Below are 18,233 nucleotides of genomic sequence, written 5' to 3'. Positions count from 1 at the left end.
CCGGCGGAACATTTTGCAGCTAATTAGGTTAATTGGCAAGAGGTCAGTAGAAGTAAAGATGGGCAGAGGTTCACCAGTCTGATAAAAACAACAACAAAAAAAAAACCTGCATCTACAAATTGTGGAACAGTTTCAGAATAATTTACTGAACATAAAATTGTGACTTTGAATATCTCATCATCTGCAGTACATAATATCATCAAAAGACCTGTACAGGGTGTGTCCTACCTCTTGCCAGATGGCAGCTGGGTAGGCTCCATCCCCCCCGCGACCCCGAACTAGATAAGCGAAAGAGGATGGATGTGAATAAAATCTGAGTTTATGAGTTTTGCAAATCACTGCATTGTTTTATTTACACAATGCCCCAACTTTTTTGGAACTGCCCGGCGCGACGGGCACGCAGGAGAAGGAGGAGGAAGAGCGGTAGACTTTAGTTTACTTTAGCTTATTAAATATGACGTTTTACTACAAAGTTATTTTCATTATAGACAGGCAGGCTATAATTAGTTTACCCATCTGGCTCACTTCAGAGGACACTGACACCTCTGCTTTTTGTGATTATATGATGTATACGATTACAGATCGTTTCATGTAGATATTATTTTATAGAACTGCAGTAAAATGAGAAAGTATGGTTATGAAGTCTTTATGTTAGTGTGTGTATTGCCTATCTTGTTTTGTAAATCTTTGCTTAAAAAATGTATATGAGTGATCTGGGAGTGTTTGGTTACGCCTGGGAAAGTTTATCTCGTCAGCCATTGAAGTGACCGTAGAGGTGGAGGAGGTTCCCTGTGTGTACGTGAGACCCGTATCAGGTCACGTTTCCTGTTAATAGCTTTTATTTTCTTTGTTAAAGTAGATTTATTCTTTACCGCGGACTTTCTGTTGGGCAGTTTTCGGCACCTCGTGTTTCCGCTACGCTACACGGACCTTTAGCGGCAGATGACAGCGGCAGGCGGGGTGTTGGTAGCTGTTGGGTGATAAGAGATAAACTGGGTTAAAAGCGGCTGTCAGGCGCAGATAAAACCGACAGCAACGGTCCGATGTAGTGGCTACAAGCTGCAGCGGGAGGACGCGGTGTGTTGACAGAGGTCCAAAAATGTTTCTCCTGGTGGACTTACTGAACCAAAAACACATCGACACCATTAGTCACTGAGTTTGGAGAAAGAAAAAATACTGAGATTTTTTTTTTTTGGTCAAAATCATCGTTATTTCTTTATTTATTTGGTAAATAGCTGTAAAATAGGACGATGTGTATTTTAATTCGCATGTCAGGTTGCACACGCAGAGTGCATCCATCCAGACTGAAGCTGATGCAACCCAGGTTGTTATGGCTGGAGCACCGTCCGACTCTCTCAGCTGCCCTCCGGAGGAAAGGGCAGTCCACCGGGCTCAAGTCCTCACTCCATCCGACCCCGGCCTTCCCTCCCCGGGCAGCCAGCGTCTACACGACGGTCCCGCCGCGCGGCCCCCTCAGAAGTGTCCCTGTACTCTGTTCAAGCGCTCGGGGACTCACTCTCACACCTGTTGCCTTTGCAAGCTCCTCAGCATCCTCTACACCCACACCTGCCGAGTCAGTGAAGACCGATACTCCCACTGTGGTCCCCCTGAGGGATATTAAAAGGATTATGAGACTGGCTTACCCGGAGAGATGGAGACTGGCAGGTAAACCTAACGGGGTCATAGGGGTCATCTTTAGGTGCCTCAGTGATGAATAAAAACGCTTTCTCATTGTTAAAATGCTTTAACTGATAATAATAAAGCGAAGTTTTTCAGAGACTGATCGATACAGGATAATTCAAGTTTGTAATTTAATTTAGATTTGTCAGTAAATATTTACATTTTTACAGTAAACAAGTGATAGTATTGAAAATTGCACGTTATTCATTTTCTTTTAAATTCTTGAGTTGTCTAATTCCTGTCTAACGTAGACATATTGGTGTCTTAATTGTCTAATATTGGTGAAAACAAAAGTGAAACAGTAGCTACCAGCTGCCAAAAATAAATATGTAACTAGGGACTTGGCCTATACAAGCAAATCGAGCGAATATCAGAATCAACAAAAACACAGAGAAGGCAGTACTTCATCTCAGGCTCATGTGATCAAAGTTTTTTGTCCATTTGTAGACTTCGTATTGAGTTATAGAAGTCTTAAGTTTGGGAGTAGCTGCTTTATACACATACAGTATTGAAAAGATGACAATATGTATGGTCACACTGACAAAAGCGCAGGTTAAAGCTAAGAGTCTGTGGATCAGTGCCAGATTTCTTCATGTGCAGGAAAACCCCTGACTTCATATCACCTCCTGCACAGCTGTGATCTGCTTTGCTGCTTGTACTGCAGAGTCCTTGAGTATTGTAGACAATGAAGTTGGACTCCTTATAAAGTGTGATGGCACACTTTATAAATTTTCCCCTAGTATAGTATATTTTTATCAGGGTTTTTCCTACATACAAAAAAGAGGCCCATTTTAGGATGGTTAAAAACCTGAGTCATGTTTTGTAAGAATCCACTCTAAAGTCAGTTAAAACTTAATACGTTTGTGCACCCCCCCCCCCCCCCCCATCCAGTTAAGTTTCAAAGCTGAAATACAGACAGTTTCTCATTTTCAAACACAATTTCAAAGCTGAAACTGAACTGGCCAAGCATAACCATTCCTTCCCTCTTGCACCTCAACTCAAAAGGGAATGTGCTCTGCATCAGTCATAGTATGGGGAGGAAAAGAAAATCATAAATCTATTTTTTTTTTTTTTTTTTTTGGTTGTTACAGTTGATGTGTTAAATTAAACAAGAGGGTACCTCCTGTTTCTAAGAAAGTCTTATTTGTGGTTTTTATCTGATATTATTATTTATTTAGTTATTTTTGCAAGCCCTCCTTTTTCACAAGTCTCACAGTATGCACAAGTGAAGTGAAATAATGCACATAATGCAGACAGTTTATAAATTCTAGCTGCTTCCTGGCCTTTGGGTCATACCATATCCTTCTGAGAATTTAAGTTCTCTGTAGTGGGCACAAAAAATAAAATTGAAAGATAATTTTGCCTCAGTTCTCAGGAGCATATAAAACCTAAAAAAATATACAACACTTAATATACTTAATACATTGTTCTCATCTTTCTCTTTCTATCTTTTATCAACCACAGCTGGTGTAGGCTTCCTGACTGTCTCCAGTGCAGTAACAATGTCAGCTCCCTTCTTCCTGGGCAGAGTGATTGACACCATTTACACCAGTGCGGCAGACACAGAGTCAATGACGGCTTCGCTCACGTCGCTGTGTATCATGCTGGCCGGAGTGTTTCTGTGTGGTGGAGCGTGCAATGCTGCCAGAGTCTACCTCATGGAGTCCTCAGGTGAGATATATTCTACAGGGGCTCATGAAGAAAAGAGGATGGTGAACATGGATCTAAGAGAAAGACCAGGGAGGAGATTTGTGTGACAGAGGAAGATGCTACGGATATGTAGAGATAGAGGCAGATGAGCTGCTGTGGTGACCCCTAAAGGGAGCAGCTTAAAGAAGTAGTTTGTTTTTAAAAATACACCAAATATACAGCTAAAACTAAAATTTTAGTTGCATTCTTTCTTGTACAGGAAAAAAAAAAAGTAAGTAATCATTTGAAAAATCCATCCATCTATTCACTTCCGCTTATCCTGTTCAGGGTTGTGTGTGTGTGGGGTGTGGGGGGTGGAGCCTATCCCAGCTTCCATCCATCCATCCATCCATCCATTCGCTTCCGCACATCCTGTTAAGGGTCGCGGGGGGGCTGGAGCCTATCCCAGCTGTCATAGGGCGAGAGGCAGGGTACACCCTGAACAGGTCGCCAGCCTGTTGCAGGGCCAACACAGAGGGACAAACGACCTTTCACACTCACATTCATGCTCTCATTCACACCTATGGGCAATTTAGATTAGCCAATTAACCTAACCCCAGTAAGTGCATGTCTTTGGAATGTGGGAGGAAACCGGAGTACCCGGAGGAAACCCACGCAAGCACGGGGAGAACATGCAAACTCCACACAGAGAGAGGGAGAGGCCTGGGCCAAGGTGGAATCGAACCCAGGCCTTCCAGATGGTATTCTAACTGTGAGGCAGCAGTGCTAACCACTACGCCACCGTGCTGCCCCTATCCCAGCTTGAAAAACTTTATTATTTATTTAAAAATAGTTTGCCACGAGTTGGATCTGAAGAGGTTTTGAGGTGATTATGTTACCAGCTGAAAACAGATGCCCTTGTGCCTTGTCTTGTTTATTACTGAACAAACAGAATTGCCATAACTTCAAAGCTGTGGTTTTATAAGAAAGTTAGATGCTGTAGTTATTTTTGCCAACCATTATTCAAGCACAGAGACTTCCTGGAGTGTTTGCTGCTTCTTCTTTTGTCTCTCTCTCTGTGCAATTTGCCAATTATTCATCTTTTTATTTCCACAATTTAAAAAAAAAATACCCAGATTAAATTTTTGTAAAATAAAGGTTGACTTGATAGCATCAGAAATCCAGGTTTGCTTATTTGCCATTGAAAAATAAAACCCATTTACTCTACTTCACCCTGTATTTTTACCCTGTTGCATCATACTCCACCTGCAGTGGCTCTTTGTCTCACAGTCTGAGAACTACTGGGCTGTTATCAAAAAGTCATTACATGTGCGCATCTTTTCATGTTTGACTATCTGAAACAATTGATTATAGAACCGATTCCTTTTCTAAGGATTAACCTGTGAGTTGATTGTTTCATTACCACAGTCTCTGCCTTTCTCATTGATCTCTTTTCCTGTTATTTTTTCTTTCTTTTCTTTTCTTTTCTTTTGCAGGTGAACAGATTATTCGTAATCTCCGTGCCTCCCTCTTCTCCTCCATTCTCAGACAGGAAGTGGCATTCTTTGACAGGAATAAGACCGGCGAGCTTATCAACCGACTCTCCTCTGATACGTCCGTGGTGGGCAGCTCGATCACAGACAACCTGTCAGACGGGCTGAGAGCTGTCGCCCAGGCAGCTGCTGGTGTCAGCATGATGGTGAGTAAATCCCCTCTGAGTGGCCTGCTGAAGTCACTCTTTTTGTAGGAATATAACCAGAATGCAACCAGCTGGCAGCCAGTTGAGTCACGGCCCCTAAAGTTGTGCTCATTGACAAAAATTCATCCAGATTGATGGCAACATGTTGGCAGTCTGTCTGCATATATAAATTTGACAGCAATTATTTGCAAACCTTTGACAATCTCTGTGAGAGTGATTGCAGTCAGTCCAAGTCAGACTGCAACTGTTTGCAGAAAGGTTGTCAGGTGACCTGTGCAATCGCCTTGCAATCAAAAGTGGTGATGAATGTGCAACACTCTCAAGCTCTGGACAACCATTCAGTCGCCACAAGTTGTAAACAGTCGCAAAATCAGAAAAAATTCAATACACTCGGCCAACAATTTGGTTTTCATTTTTCGTAGATGCAAAGAGGTTGCTGTCTTAATTTTACTTGTGTGACACAGCCATTACTTTGTTCTGAATTAGGAGGTAGCTTTCTCAAGCTAAGTGTGTATTTGCTGTCCTTGTATCGATATAATAGCGCCGTGCAAAATATTACAGTACTATGCTGTATCAATTTTGTTTTCCTCTCTCGCCTACCTCTACTTGGCACCATTATTTAATAACAAGCTGATGTTTGAGCTTCAGGTGAATGCTATCTGAAGAAAAGCTCACCATCACATGTACTTCTATTGCAGGCTTCAAGGTTTTTATGTCAACTGCATCTTTTTATGAGAGTGTCTTATTGAAGCTGTTCTTAAATTTTCATTAGTCAACTGGTACTGGTAACGAGCTTCAAAAACAGACTACAATCATCAATGTGCCATCAGTGTGTGCCTCAAAATTGCAGTTGTGACCCTGAATGACCTTTCTCACCTGGATAAGGTTAGGAGCTTAGAGAAGGCGCAGTCACTCTTGGCTGTTCCTACCTGTTGGTTGCTTCCATCTCACCACAGATACTGTATCCCAATGAGCAGTACAACTCAAAAATCATTAATCCAAGCTGCCACTAGTCTTTTTTTTTCGTTTTTTTTTAAACTATGTCTTTAGTGTTGCTGCTCTGGATTTCTAACTTAGTGTGATTTTGATGGTATATTTTATGTTAATTTAGTACTGTGCTTGATTTGTGATTTCTAACTGTATAACAGATTGCCCCTTGGAGATAATAAAGATACACTATATGGTCAAAATTACTGCCACCTACACATTATACCTGCAGGAGCTGCTCAGCCATAGAGTCCCATGAGCTCCAGGCTCACAGTCTTTGTACAGATGTCAGTGTCAGAGGAGGTTTAGAGTTCTGGGAAGATTGTGGGAAGAAATTTCACAAACTGACTTGTTGCAGCAGTGGTATCCTATTAGAGTACCACACCGGAATTCATTGAGCTCTTTAGAACGGCCCATTCTTTCAGAAATATTTGTGTGGCTAGCTGTTTCATTTTATGCAATTGTAGCAATAGGACTGGAAAAACCTGAATTCCAAGATTAATGTGCCCTTGAAAAACAAACGTGTGCACACAGCGATGCTTTCCTAATGTCAGTCTTGCCATCACAGTAACACACCTGCTCTTTCATCCCATAAGACAATCGCAGGGCACTAAAAACTGAACTAAGCAAAACAGCAATACAATACTCTGCTTGGTAATAGTCCACTATTTTATTTGTGAGTGCAGTGCCACCTTATCAGAAATACACAACCACTCATTCACATACACGCACACGTATATTCTTGCATTGCATATCCTTGTATTTATTTATTTATATTTATTACATTTTATTCTCGTATTTATCTTTCCACATGTTTGAAACGCACTGACCAGCGGCAGCTGTCACTTTTTCATCAAGCACTTGTGTTTGATGACAATAAAGGCTTTCTGATTCTGAGAAGCGAAGAATTGTGAGAAATGTCATCTTAAAACCTGAAATGTCAGGTAGTTCCCGTTAAAAACCTTCCTTAAATATCTCTCTACCTCTTGCTTAAAAGCTCACAGTTCTTTAGTCATCGAGCTGTATTGCAGCAGCAGCGCGTGTCTAGTTTCGTTTTTTCACTACGAGGAAGTGTCTGATTTTTCTTTATCTGCAGCGTTCCATTCCTTGCTGCATGCATGTGGGTACAACGCCATCCTTAGGCTGTATTGTTGTAAAATGAGTCTACCAGAATACCTACGAGCACAAGGAAAGAACTGCCACACTTCTGACAAACTCTGAGCATCACTGAAGTCACAGAGCCTGTTATTCATGTACAGTTTTGATAGACAGGTTGCTAAACTGATGCTTACTTACTGAGCTATTAATAAACTGGTTTGTCACTTGATTTCATTTTTTTTCCTGGTTTAATTCCTTGTTTATATTTTTTTGCTTTAGAGAAAACCATAAAACACGAGATGTGCTCACGACAAACAGCAGTGAGGAAGTAAAATTATTTCTGTAATAAGTACTCAAGGAAATGAATGTAAGTAATTACTGTAATCGGATGTTAAATTGGGTGGATCCATGTTCACACATTAGCTTCATTCATTATTTAAATGTCCTGAAGTGCCATTGTGATCTTAAGGATCTAAATGCTTTCATGCGGAGCAAACAAATGAGCTGCTGCACCCAGATTTCTGCAGTTTCTACAGATCGAAGCAGTTTTATTTTTAAAAGAAATCTAAATATCTCTTCATTAATAAAATCAATTTTTTTTCTGCCTTGTTATGAGAATTTTACAGAGTCTTTTCCACTTAAATCCAATAATATATAGAATACTAACAACACTGCAAGGGCACAGTAATCAGTGCATTGTCTCGTTTGGTTAATGTAGGTTTTGTGGTTTGGGTTGTGTTTTAGTTACCTGTAGAAGAACCTTAGAGTGCTTCAAAGAAGTAAACAACAATATAAATAAAAATTTTTACTTTTCTGTTTTCTTCCTTTTATACATCCAGCTTTTTCAGCAGTTAAATTTGATGTCTGATATTTCACCAGTACAATGTGGAGCAATTTGGTATGAACTTCCTCCTCCTTCCTTATTTTTTCCATTTATTTAACTGCTGTTTTCTCTTCTCTTTTTCTTTTCTAGTTCTACATCTCTCCCAGTCTTGCAAGCTTTGTGTTACTGCTTGTTCCTCCTATGGCCGGTCTCGCTATCATCTATGGCAGATTCCTTCGCTCAATCTCCAAGCGCACACAGGATGCGCTCGCACAAGCCACACAGGTAAACAAATAGACAGTTTTTTAAATGAAGCAGCAATGAGTAGTTAATGAAGGGAGCTTAAATAGAGTGGAATAGCTCAGGAATATACAATAAATAAAATACCATACATACAATAACAATAACATACAGTATGACAAAAACAAAATAGGTCAAACAGGTCAAAATTTCCCTAAAGAAAGGACAAATAAATAAAACATTTTTAAAAAGTACAAATAAAATACAATAAAACCTTATGTAACCAGCTGAATATAATACAATAATGTGGATCAAAAGAAGGTAAATAGTTCAATAAAGCAGAATAAAACTGACTTACTAAGTGTGGTAAATGGGTGACATTGTAGGGGCTCAGCATAACAGAGTGTGATGTGTAGTGGACAGTGCAGTAAAATTGGCTTAGTTACTCTTTCTGTGTCCCTCAGTTTTGTGTAAATATTGCACTGCCTTTAATGACCATTAAATTAGCAGAGTAAATTTGCTTGTTGATAATTTGAAAAAATATTTTTCCAGTCAATGAAGTCATAATAAAATGTGTGTGCGTGTGTGTGTGCATGCACAGTTGGCAGAGGAGCGAATCAGCAACATGCGGACAGTCAGAGCTTTCGGTAAGGAGCTGTCAGAAGTCGACACGTACACACAGAAGACTGACTATGTCCTCAACCTAGCTAGGAAGGAGGCCATGATGCGGGCTGGCTTCTTCGGAATGGTAAGTGTGTGTGTGTGTGTGTGCGTGTGTGTGCGTGTGTGTGTGCGTGTGTGTGTGTGTGTGTGTGTGTGTGTGTGTGTCCTTCTTAGTGATGCAAATCAAATCAGTTAGCAAATGAGGTGTTGCACACAAGCTTCTGCTTTTTTGCCCCCATAGTTCAGGCTTGTCACAATAAAGGAGGTGTGGCGCCATAATATGGGCATGACCCAGTTTTCCATTCAAGGACAGAGAATACGTAAACCAACCTGTGAATTAAAAGTTATCTGTGCCACACAGCCTGTCCAGCCTTACAGCCTTTAAATGGGTATATATTCTTCAATAATTGTACTTTTTTTTTTTTTTTTCATAAATGAAGCTTAGACTGTCCGACTCCTGTTATGTCCATGATCACAAGCCAAACTCTGTAAAACAAAACGTAATCAACAACGCTGCTGACGGCAAACATGCACTATGTGATCAAATTTATTGTAGGGATGATGCATTTAATATTTAGCTAGGCAGACAGATAAATATAAAATATGTATCCAGTATGTCTATGTACACCGATCAGACATAATATTATGACCACCTGCCTAATACTCTCTTGCACTGTTGAAGAGATAATCAGTGCTATCACCTGTCAGTAGTCATAATGTTATGCCTAATCTGTGTAAATTTCATTATTGCAAAGAGGTTCTTTTTTTTCTGCCTATAAGTTTGTATAGAGTATTATTGTCTGCAAGTCGTGCTCCCTGCATCTCCTGTCTGTTTCTCAGGCTCATAACTCAACTAAATAATGCTGTCAGATGATAAGTTTGTGTGTGTTTGTAATGGATATTAAGAAAAAACTCAACATTTAGCTCTTTGTTCTGGTTCACTAATAGATGGTAATCAGTGTTAATGGAGGAGCAGTGGTCCCAGATGTTATAATTAGTGTGTGTGTGTGTGTGTGTGTGTGTGTGTGTGTGTGTGTGTGTGTGTGTGTGTGTGTGTGTGTGTGTTTCAGACTGGTCTCAGTGGAAACATGATGATCCTGTCAGTGCTCTTCAAAGGAGGCCTTCTGACAGCCAGTCAGCACATGACTGTGGGCGAGCTCTCATCATTCCTCATGTACACCTTTTGGGTGGGCATCAGTATTGCAGGTCAGATGCACATATATTATATTGCCAAAAGTATTCACTTGTCTGCCTTCACACACACATGAAACTGAGTGCCATCCCATTCCTAATCCATAGGGTTTAATTAATATGATGTTGGCCTTTGCAGCTATAACAGCTTCAGCTCTTTTGGGAAGGCTTTCCACAAAGTTTAGGAGTGTTGATGTGAATTTTTGACCATTCTTCCAGAAGTGCATTTGTGAGGTCAGACACTGATGCTGGACGAGAAGGCCTGGCTCACAGTTTCTCCTCTAAATCATCCCAAAGGTGTTCTGTCGGTTGAGGTCAGGAGTCTGTGTAGGCCAGTTAAGTTCTTTCACACATTCATGTCTTTGTGGGCCTTTCTTTGTGTACTGGTGTGCAGTCATGTTGGAACAGGAAGGGGCCATCCCCAAACTGTTCCCACAAAGTTGAAAACATGAAATTGTCCAAAATGTCTTGATATGTTGAAGCATTAAGAGTTCCTTTCACTGGAACAAAGAAGCCGAGCCCAACTCCTGAAAAACAACCCCACACCATAATCCTCCTCTTCACCAAACTTTTCCATCCAACTTTTCCAGACTTGACCATCAGGTTGCCAGATGGAGAAGTGTAATTCGTCACTCCAGAGAACGCATCTCCACTGCTCTTGAGTCCAGTGGTGGTGTGCTTTACACCACTGCATCCAATGCTTTGCATTGCATTTAGTGATCTAAGGCTTGGCTGCAGCTGCTTGGCCATAGAAGCCCATTCCACGAAGCTCTCTGTGCACTGTTGTTGAGCTAATCTGAAGGCCAAATGACGTTTGGACGTCTGTAGCAATTGACTGCAGAAAGTTGACAACCTCGATACGCTGTGCGCCTCAGCATCCACTGACCCTGTTCTGTCATTTTACGTGGCCTACCACTTTGTGGCTGAGTTGCTGTCATTCCCAATCACTTCCACTTTGTTATAATACCACTAACAGTTGACTGTGGAATATTTAGTAGTGAGGAAATTTTTTGACTGGAGTTGTTGCACTGGTGACATCCTATCACCGTACTACACTGGAATTCACTGAGCTCCCGAGAGCGACCCATTCTTTCACAAATATTTGTAGAAGCAGTCCACATGCCTAGGTGCTTGATTTATACACCTGTGGCTATGGAAGTGATTGGAACACCTGAATTCAATGATTTGGATGGGTGAGTGAATACTTTCGGCAATATGGTGTATTTATACACACACAGTCAAGCTTATCAATTTCCTTACCTGGAAATTTATATCAGTGCATGTATTGTGTGTCTGTGTGATCACTAACAGTGTGGTGGTGTTGTGTTTTATTTGCAGGCTTGAGTTCGTTCTACTCTGTGCTGATGAAGGGTTTTGGTGCAGGAGCCAGGCTCTGGGAGCTGCTGGACAGAAAGCCTGAGTTTCCTCTAAATGGTCAGTATACACATGCATACGCACCACGTTTTGCCCCTCACCCAAACCTTAAACATCATGAAAAAGTGCCTAATCCCTAACCTAAATCTAATTCTAACCTTAAATGTAAAACTAGCTCTTAATGTTATTCGACTATGTAAAAAAAAAAAAAAAAAAAAAATCAAATTTTTTTTTTACTCTTTATCACTTGGAACAATATATTCGTTCATGATTTCTGATAAAACTTTGCAGGGGTGTAGAGTGGGCTCATGTTAACAATCCATCAAAATTTGGCTTACGTCCACCGAGGTCTTCAAGGTCAACTTAATGATTTATATGTTGAAAATTGACAAAAAGCCTTAAAACGATTATTCTTTGTTACAAGTGCATTGCATAGAAAGCACCATAAAAAGATTTCAAATATCGTGTCAGATTTGACTTCTGACCTCCCTTTCAAGGTCACTAGATTAAAGGTCAATATGATACTAATGCTATAAAGAGCTATTTACTTTATATTTATCACTAAACATTTAATTAAATTTTACTAAACAATGAAATGAATGCTACTATGTACTATATCAACATAAATAAAAATAATAAAAAACTATTGTACTCAAAATTATGTCAAGTATATTAAAATGGGTAAATAACAAAAAGCCTGCACTTTCCACTTGTTTTTACTCTAGCACAAGCTTCTTAAAATACATTTTAAAAAGAACAAAGAAAATAAAACAAATATGTACAAAATGCAGTACTATTCCCTTAAAAGTAAATACTGCCCAGAGAGTGGGCTGCCTTGGTGGAGGTTTGTGTTTTCGGAGTGCTTCTTGTTCTTATAATTGAAGGACTTTCAAATAGTGATTGTATGAAAGAAGTTTAGCTGTGAAACACAAGTCCATAAAAAGTTTTAAACATGCTTTGATTTATCCCCATTTTTGGCTTCTCAGTTAAAACATTATATATCAAATTAACATTTTAAGATTGGTATTAAAACTCGATTTAGTAGCTTTATTTTAATTTATTTTATTTGGATGAGTTTTTAGTGAACCTCATTTGACTGGTTTAATCTTCCTCTGCCCCTCCGCAGAAGGCCGAGTCCTCCCCGCAGACCAGCTGAAAGGCCAGCTCGAATTCTGTGATATCTCTTTTGCCTACCCGACACGTAAAGAGACCCCCATCTTCCAGAATCTGAATCTCTCGGTGCCAGCTGGTAACATCATGGCTGTGGTGGGGTCCAGTGGATCGGGGAAATCATCCATGGTTTCACTTCTGCTTAGGCTGTACGACCCCGATGCTGGTGAGAGCGAGCACGTTCTGTCTTCTCACCTACGACGGTGCAAATGCATTTCAAATGGTGGCTGTTTTCCTACTAAGAAAGACATTTCTTCTTCAGGTAAGATCACCATAGATGGTCACGACATCAGGGATTTAAATCCCTTCTGGCTCAGAGGTCATATTGGAACTGTTAGCCAGGTAATACTTTAAGAGTTAGCTTTTTTTTTTTATATATACAACAGATATAAACCACACCATACAAGTTAAATATAGTAGACACAACACATGCTGTATTATTGTAAATGACTTCTCAGTCCTTTCTGTCTCCGTCTTCCAGGAGCCGGTACTCTTTTCTTGCTCTATCAGAGAGAATATAGCATATGGAGCGCTGAATCCAGATGCAGTGACCACAGAGGACATCTACAGAGCAGCCAAAGTGGCCAACGCCTATGACTTCATCCAGACATTTCCCAAAGGCTTTGACACTGTGGTGGGGGAGAAAGGTGTGCTCCTGTCAGGTGAGGAACCAAAACAGCAATTAATGAGCCGACACTATCGATGACATTATTTGAAGGAGTTAAATGGGATTTATTGTGCCATCTCTTCATTTTCTTAACTGCTGATCCATTACAGGGCAGTGGGAGACTATCTCAACTGCCTTTTTGTTAGGCTTTTCCTTCTTTTCTGACTGAAAGGGGATGTCCTCTCACCTCAGTGATGTGACCACTCAACGTAGTGTCACTGAGAGGACATGATGACATGTTTGGCATGTCACTGAGTGCCTGGGTAGACAGTTACCACAATCCTTTATTTGTGAAGTGCAGCCAATCAGATAAAAGTTGGTTTAAAGGGAGAAGAGCTGAAACGGCTTGTTTTAGACTGTGGATGAACTGAGGGGCAGCACCAGTTTCCAGAATTAAAAATTATTTAGATCTGTGAGTCATGCAAAGTTACTCCAGTAGAGTCCAAGAATAAAAATGTTCTTCTTTATTTATGCATTTTAAGCTGCTGTTTATTAATGTGGCATGCCCTTTATGTGTGTGTGTGTGTGTGTGTGTGTGTGTGTGTGTGTGTGTGTGTGTGTGTGCGTGTACATGGTTAACTTGTATTTGTTTTTAGGTGGTCAGAAGCAGAGGATAGCCATAGCCAGAGCTCTGCTCAAGGTAAATACAGAATCTTTGTTTTACTACTTAATACACAACATAACACAAGTCTGCTAACAACTGTAATTAAAACATTTATCATTTTTCTTATCCACAAACCAGCCACTCTAATAATAAAAGTTCATCTTATTGCCCATTGGCTGCCATCTAATTACAACCACAGTAGGTTTAAAATGACCGTTTGTGGTTTCTCTCCACAGAATCCGAAGATCCTGCTTTTGGATGAGGCTACCAGGTGAGATTGATGATTACCTCTTAATACTTTTGATGGTGTTGATGTATTTGCTATTATTTACACATTTGAGCATAAATACAGGGTTAAATAATCAATGTCTTGCATTATTTTGTTTAAAAAAAAAAAAAAGATCCTAAATAACCACCTTTCTTTAGTGCGCTGGATGCTGAGAATGAGTTTCTTGTTCAAGAGGCTTTGGAGCGTCTGATGGAAGGTAGATCTTGCTGCCTCTTCTTTCCCTACCTTTTATGTTGCATCGCACATATGTAATCAAACTTCTATTTTTTTATTTCCTGCTGTTCTCATCCTTTTTCAACAGGGAGGACGGTCGTGATCATCGCTCACCGTCTCTCCACGATAAAGAATGCAGACACTGTTGCTGTACTGGACCAGCGGTGTATAGCTGAGTGTGGCCACCCCACAGAGCTGCTAGGAAACAAGGAAGGACTGTTCAGGAAGCTGATGGAGAAGCAGGCGTTTCTACAGGAAGAGCAGCAGAGAGCACTTATCTGACAGGACAGGGCGCATGGATAACTGAAGGACAGAGAAATCAGGAGGTGAGGTCAGTGGCTGGGATAATAAGCTTTGAACTCTAGTGAGGGGAAGCCACTGAAAAATAGAAAAAGGGTTTTCTTTGAGACTTCCCCTTTCTGCCTCATTGCTGGAAAGACTGCCGTATGTAGCATCACACAAAAAGTTGATGACTAAAATGTGGATCAGTGAATACTCCCTAAAAATGTCTATTTTTGTTTTTTACCCCGAAAAAGAAAGTGAGATTAAGAGAAAGGCACTCCTCACACATGATTCACAGCCAGCTGTTAGAGTTAGAACTAGAGTTTGAGGGAAAGCCCAAATCCTGTTTGACATCATCCAGATGTTTAAGAGAAATGGGCAGATATTAAATGTGACACTGAGTCTGATCCTCTTTGTCTCTCTGCTGTGGCATATGGCCTTTTGGATTTTCATAATGACACCAAAACAACTCAGTTTGATTTATACAGCACTGCTGAATGTATATTTGTTTTGTGTCTCTGTAACAGTTTTTTTTTTAAATTTTTTTATAAAGACTTGAAGCCTTTTACTGTCATATTAGACACTAAAATTAATGAAACAATTGAGCAGCTACAGATGTATGTATGTGGTGTTTACACTGTGTTGTAAATCAGTCCCGAACACTGTTTTAATACATTTTGTTTAATGTATACACATTTGTCATGAGAAATATACATTTTGGCCTAAGGTAACAGCTAAGGTGCTACATATCTTAAAATATTTCTCTTAGCAAGAGTCTCTCTGAATCATATTTATGGTTGGATCGGCTCTTTGATACATTTACGTTCAGTCACACTTTTGCGCTTTGTGTTCAGGATTGAACTGACAGCCTCGAAACTGTTAAACTTTACTGTGTTTGCATGCCAAACATAATAAAATGAGCACAGTTGGAGGATGGAGCTGACTGAGGCTGCTAAACAGACTCTTTTATGTCTGGAGATCTGCTGCTCTCAAGGAGGAAAAACACTGGAGTCAAGTCATTAGAGTCAGAGAGGGTCCGTGTGTCATTAAAACAGTTATCTCACTGTCTAAAATCCACAGTTTCATCATCTTATATCCTCTTCAGAGAGTTACCCACTGCAGATAAGAATATAATCTTTCAGTACAATTTGGAAAAGCAGAAAACAATGTTAGACCTTAAACATGTGAGTGTGAAACACGAGATGAGTGCATACTGCATAAAATATGTGGCACAATCATCTCTTCCATGCTCTGTGCACTGCCTGGTGATTACAGGATGTGCACTTGACTGGCCTTAAATTCTATATAAACAAGCACCTACATGCAGCCACAGTGCTAAATATTATAAGTGGCATAGAGAGGCTGACTAAGTAATGACTCCTGAGTAAACATTTGGCTCCTAGATGCCCTCTTTGCTGCTCAGTGAGGGTCTGTTTGAGAGGATTTTCCTTAATTTTGAACCCAGACATTTAAATGTCTTGAGCTCAAACTCTCTGCTGCTCTATCGGAAGCGGCTCCTTTTTATTTGTAGCTGTATGTATATTCCCGGTTTGCTTTTGTAATGAGGCAGATCTATACCACCGTGTAGCTGGGAACATTTGTCACAATTTGTCACTGATTTTTATGCCAGCTCACGTGCACAGACGAGTCAGCAATAAGGACTGAACTCCTTTATATTGGGCAAAAATGAAGGCTTCAGATTCTAATTACAATATTGTAACTTACACACAGGTATTTATTAATATTACATATTAATTATGAACTAATTAGTAATCCTTTGAAACTGTGTATGACTAATGGCACAAATACTGCAACAGTCATTTTTTTATTTTTTTATTTTAAATAGTTCTTTGATAGCTCACATGAGAAGGGTGCAAACAGGTTAGCTCACAACTTGAAGGCAGTGATGTGGCTCATTAGTGAGATTGATGTGGACACTATTTTTTGGGGGGGGTGTTAATCCAGCATTGATCTGCAGTTTCTTATTTTTTGTGTCAGTTTAGAGAGGTTATTCATTACAGCGTGTACACTGTGCGTCAGCATGATTTTATCTGTGTTCTTAATGTTAAACTTATTCATCACAAGATGGTTCATTGGGGACACTTTTTTTTGGTTTTTATTTGATTTCACTTTAGAAGAAAGGAATTTTTACTTGAACTGCAGTCGAGTTTTGTGTTATTGCGACATATTAGTTCACATTTAAGAGCTTGAAAAGATGCCTTGAACGTCTGTGAACGTGTTTTTGCCAAACTGGAGAAGTTTGAAAATTAAATTTGCTCATTGCTTCATGCCAAATTGAAGGAAATGCTGAAGTTTGCCAGTCGATAGTAGATCCATGTGCTGCAAACATCTTTTTCTAACTTGTATATAAAGAGACCTAAAGATGACCAATATGATGTATGATGGATTTCTAATGATTTTTGTGGTCAATATATTATCATACTTGTATGTAAAGATAAATAAAGTGAAATATTAAGTTACTCTGTGTGGGAGGTTTTTTTTTTTTTTTTTCTTTCTTATGTGAAACTTTCCCCCCTGATGGTTTAACATACTAGAGTCACAAATAGGCACAAAGTTCAGACAAAACTGGGAGACCACCCAGATAATGGAGTTTAACAGAACTTAAATGTATTTCACTAACCTGAAAAGAAATATACAGTGACTAAATCTATAAAAGAAAGCAAATTATCAAAGAACTTAAACCACATGCTTAGCTGCTGGGGAGCAGAGAGAGATCACTAGGTACCAGCCCCCTTTAAACAATCAGCCAAAGTGTGCCTCACACACCCTGCTCGCCTCTAACACAAAGCCAGAGAGAGGTGCAAAAGCAGACAGAGTGGGCAGTGTCATCACACTAGTATGTAAATTTGTTTACCGGTAATCCATTTATACCCTGAAGAGCTTTCTGATCAGTTTTACAGCATTTGGCTGAATCTGCCAGGTTGATTGTTGTTTGGACCACTCCTAAAGTCTCTGCTAGGTTTGTTTTGGTTCTTCAGCCTAACGATGGCCTCCTTCACTTGCATTGACATCTCCTTACCTCATATTGAGCGTTTCAGTAAACAGCAACTACACAGTTTAACACTTTTTTTTTGGGGGGGGGGGGGACTCCAGATATTGTATCTGCTTAATTTGTCATGAAATAACTTGAGGACAGGCCTCACTTGGCTAAGAAATTGCTTGTCAGTCAATTGTCCATTTACTTTTGAGCCCCTGAAAATGACAGACTGTGTAGGAAAATGGCTGTAATTCCTAAATGGTTAATAAAATCCTTTTGTTAAACCACTTGAATTAAAGCTGAATGTCTGCACTTCAATCACACATTGATGGTTAGATTCAAAACCTGCTGTGTTGGTATATAGAAGCAAAATTACAAGGGGGGGAAAAAAAGTGTCATTCTCCACATATTTCTGAACCTAACTGGATCTCAGTGTTCTTCTGTGCAGTTTATCAGACTCTCAGCAGGTGGCGCTAGTGCTTCATACACGGAGCTACCTTCCTGGTATGAGGCATTCACTTCAGGTTGGTGGGATCAGTGCTGGTTCAGTCCTTCATACCAGAGTTAAAACCTCATGGTAATGATATGAGTAATGTGTATTCAGCTGTTGGTAGGTTGTGTTGACA

The 18,233-nt window shown here is 39.9% G+C and overlaps 1 protein-coding gene across 1 annotated transcript; it reads left to right on the top strand.

Annotated features, from left to right (window-relative positions):
- The first annotated feature begins 774 nt into the window (after positions 1–774).
- abcb10 (ATP-binding cassette, sub-family B (MDR/TAP), member 10) lies at positions 775–17,087 on the top strand. The gene is made up of 14 exons (XM_030724440.1): positions 775–1,665; positions 3,145–3,351; positions 4,806–5,008; positions 8,067–8,201; positions 8,758–8,904; positions 9,890–10,025; positions 11,349–11,444; positions 12,511–12,720; positions 12,817–12,896; positions 13,036–13,216; positions 13,818–13,861; positions 14,062–14,096; positions 14,252–14,310; positions 14,416–17,087. The coding sequence occupies exons 1-14, from the start codon at positions 1,251–1,253 to the stop codon at positions 14,607–14,609; spliced, it is 2,142 nt and encodes a 713-aa protein (XP_030580300.1). The 5' UTR covers positions 775–1,250; the 3' UTR covers positions 14,610–17,087.
- The last annotated feature ends 1,146 nt before the right edge of the window (positions 17,088–18,233 follow it).

Source organism: Archocentrus centrarchus, chromosome 3 (assembly GCF_007364275.1).
Source record: "Archocentrus centrarchus isolate MPI-CPG fArcCen1 chromosome 3, fArcCen1, whole genome shotgun sequence".
Classification (NCBI taxonomy): Eukaryota; Metazoa; Chordata; class Actinopteri; order Cichliformes; family Cichlidae; genus Archocentrus; species Archocentrus centrarchus.
This window is presented reverse-complemented; position numbering and strand designations above follow the sequence as displayed.

Coding starts and splice junctions, on each gene's coding strand:
- abcb10 (XM_030724440.1), top strand. CDS start 1,251: ATGTGTATTTTAATTCGCATGTCAGGTTGCACACGCAGAGTGCATCCA. Junction 8,905..9,889: donor GGGCTGGCTTCTTCGGAATG/GTAAGTGTGTGT, acceptor TGTGTGTTTCAG/ACTGGTCTCAGTGGAAACAT. Junction 14,097..14,251: donor CTTTTGGATGAGGCTACCAG/GTGAGATTGATG, acceptor ACCTTTCTTTAG/TGCGCTGGATGCTGAGAATG.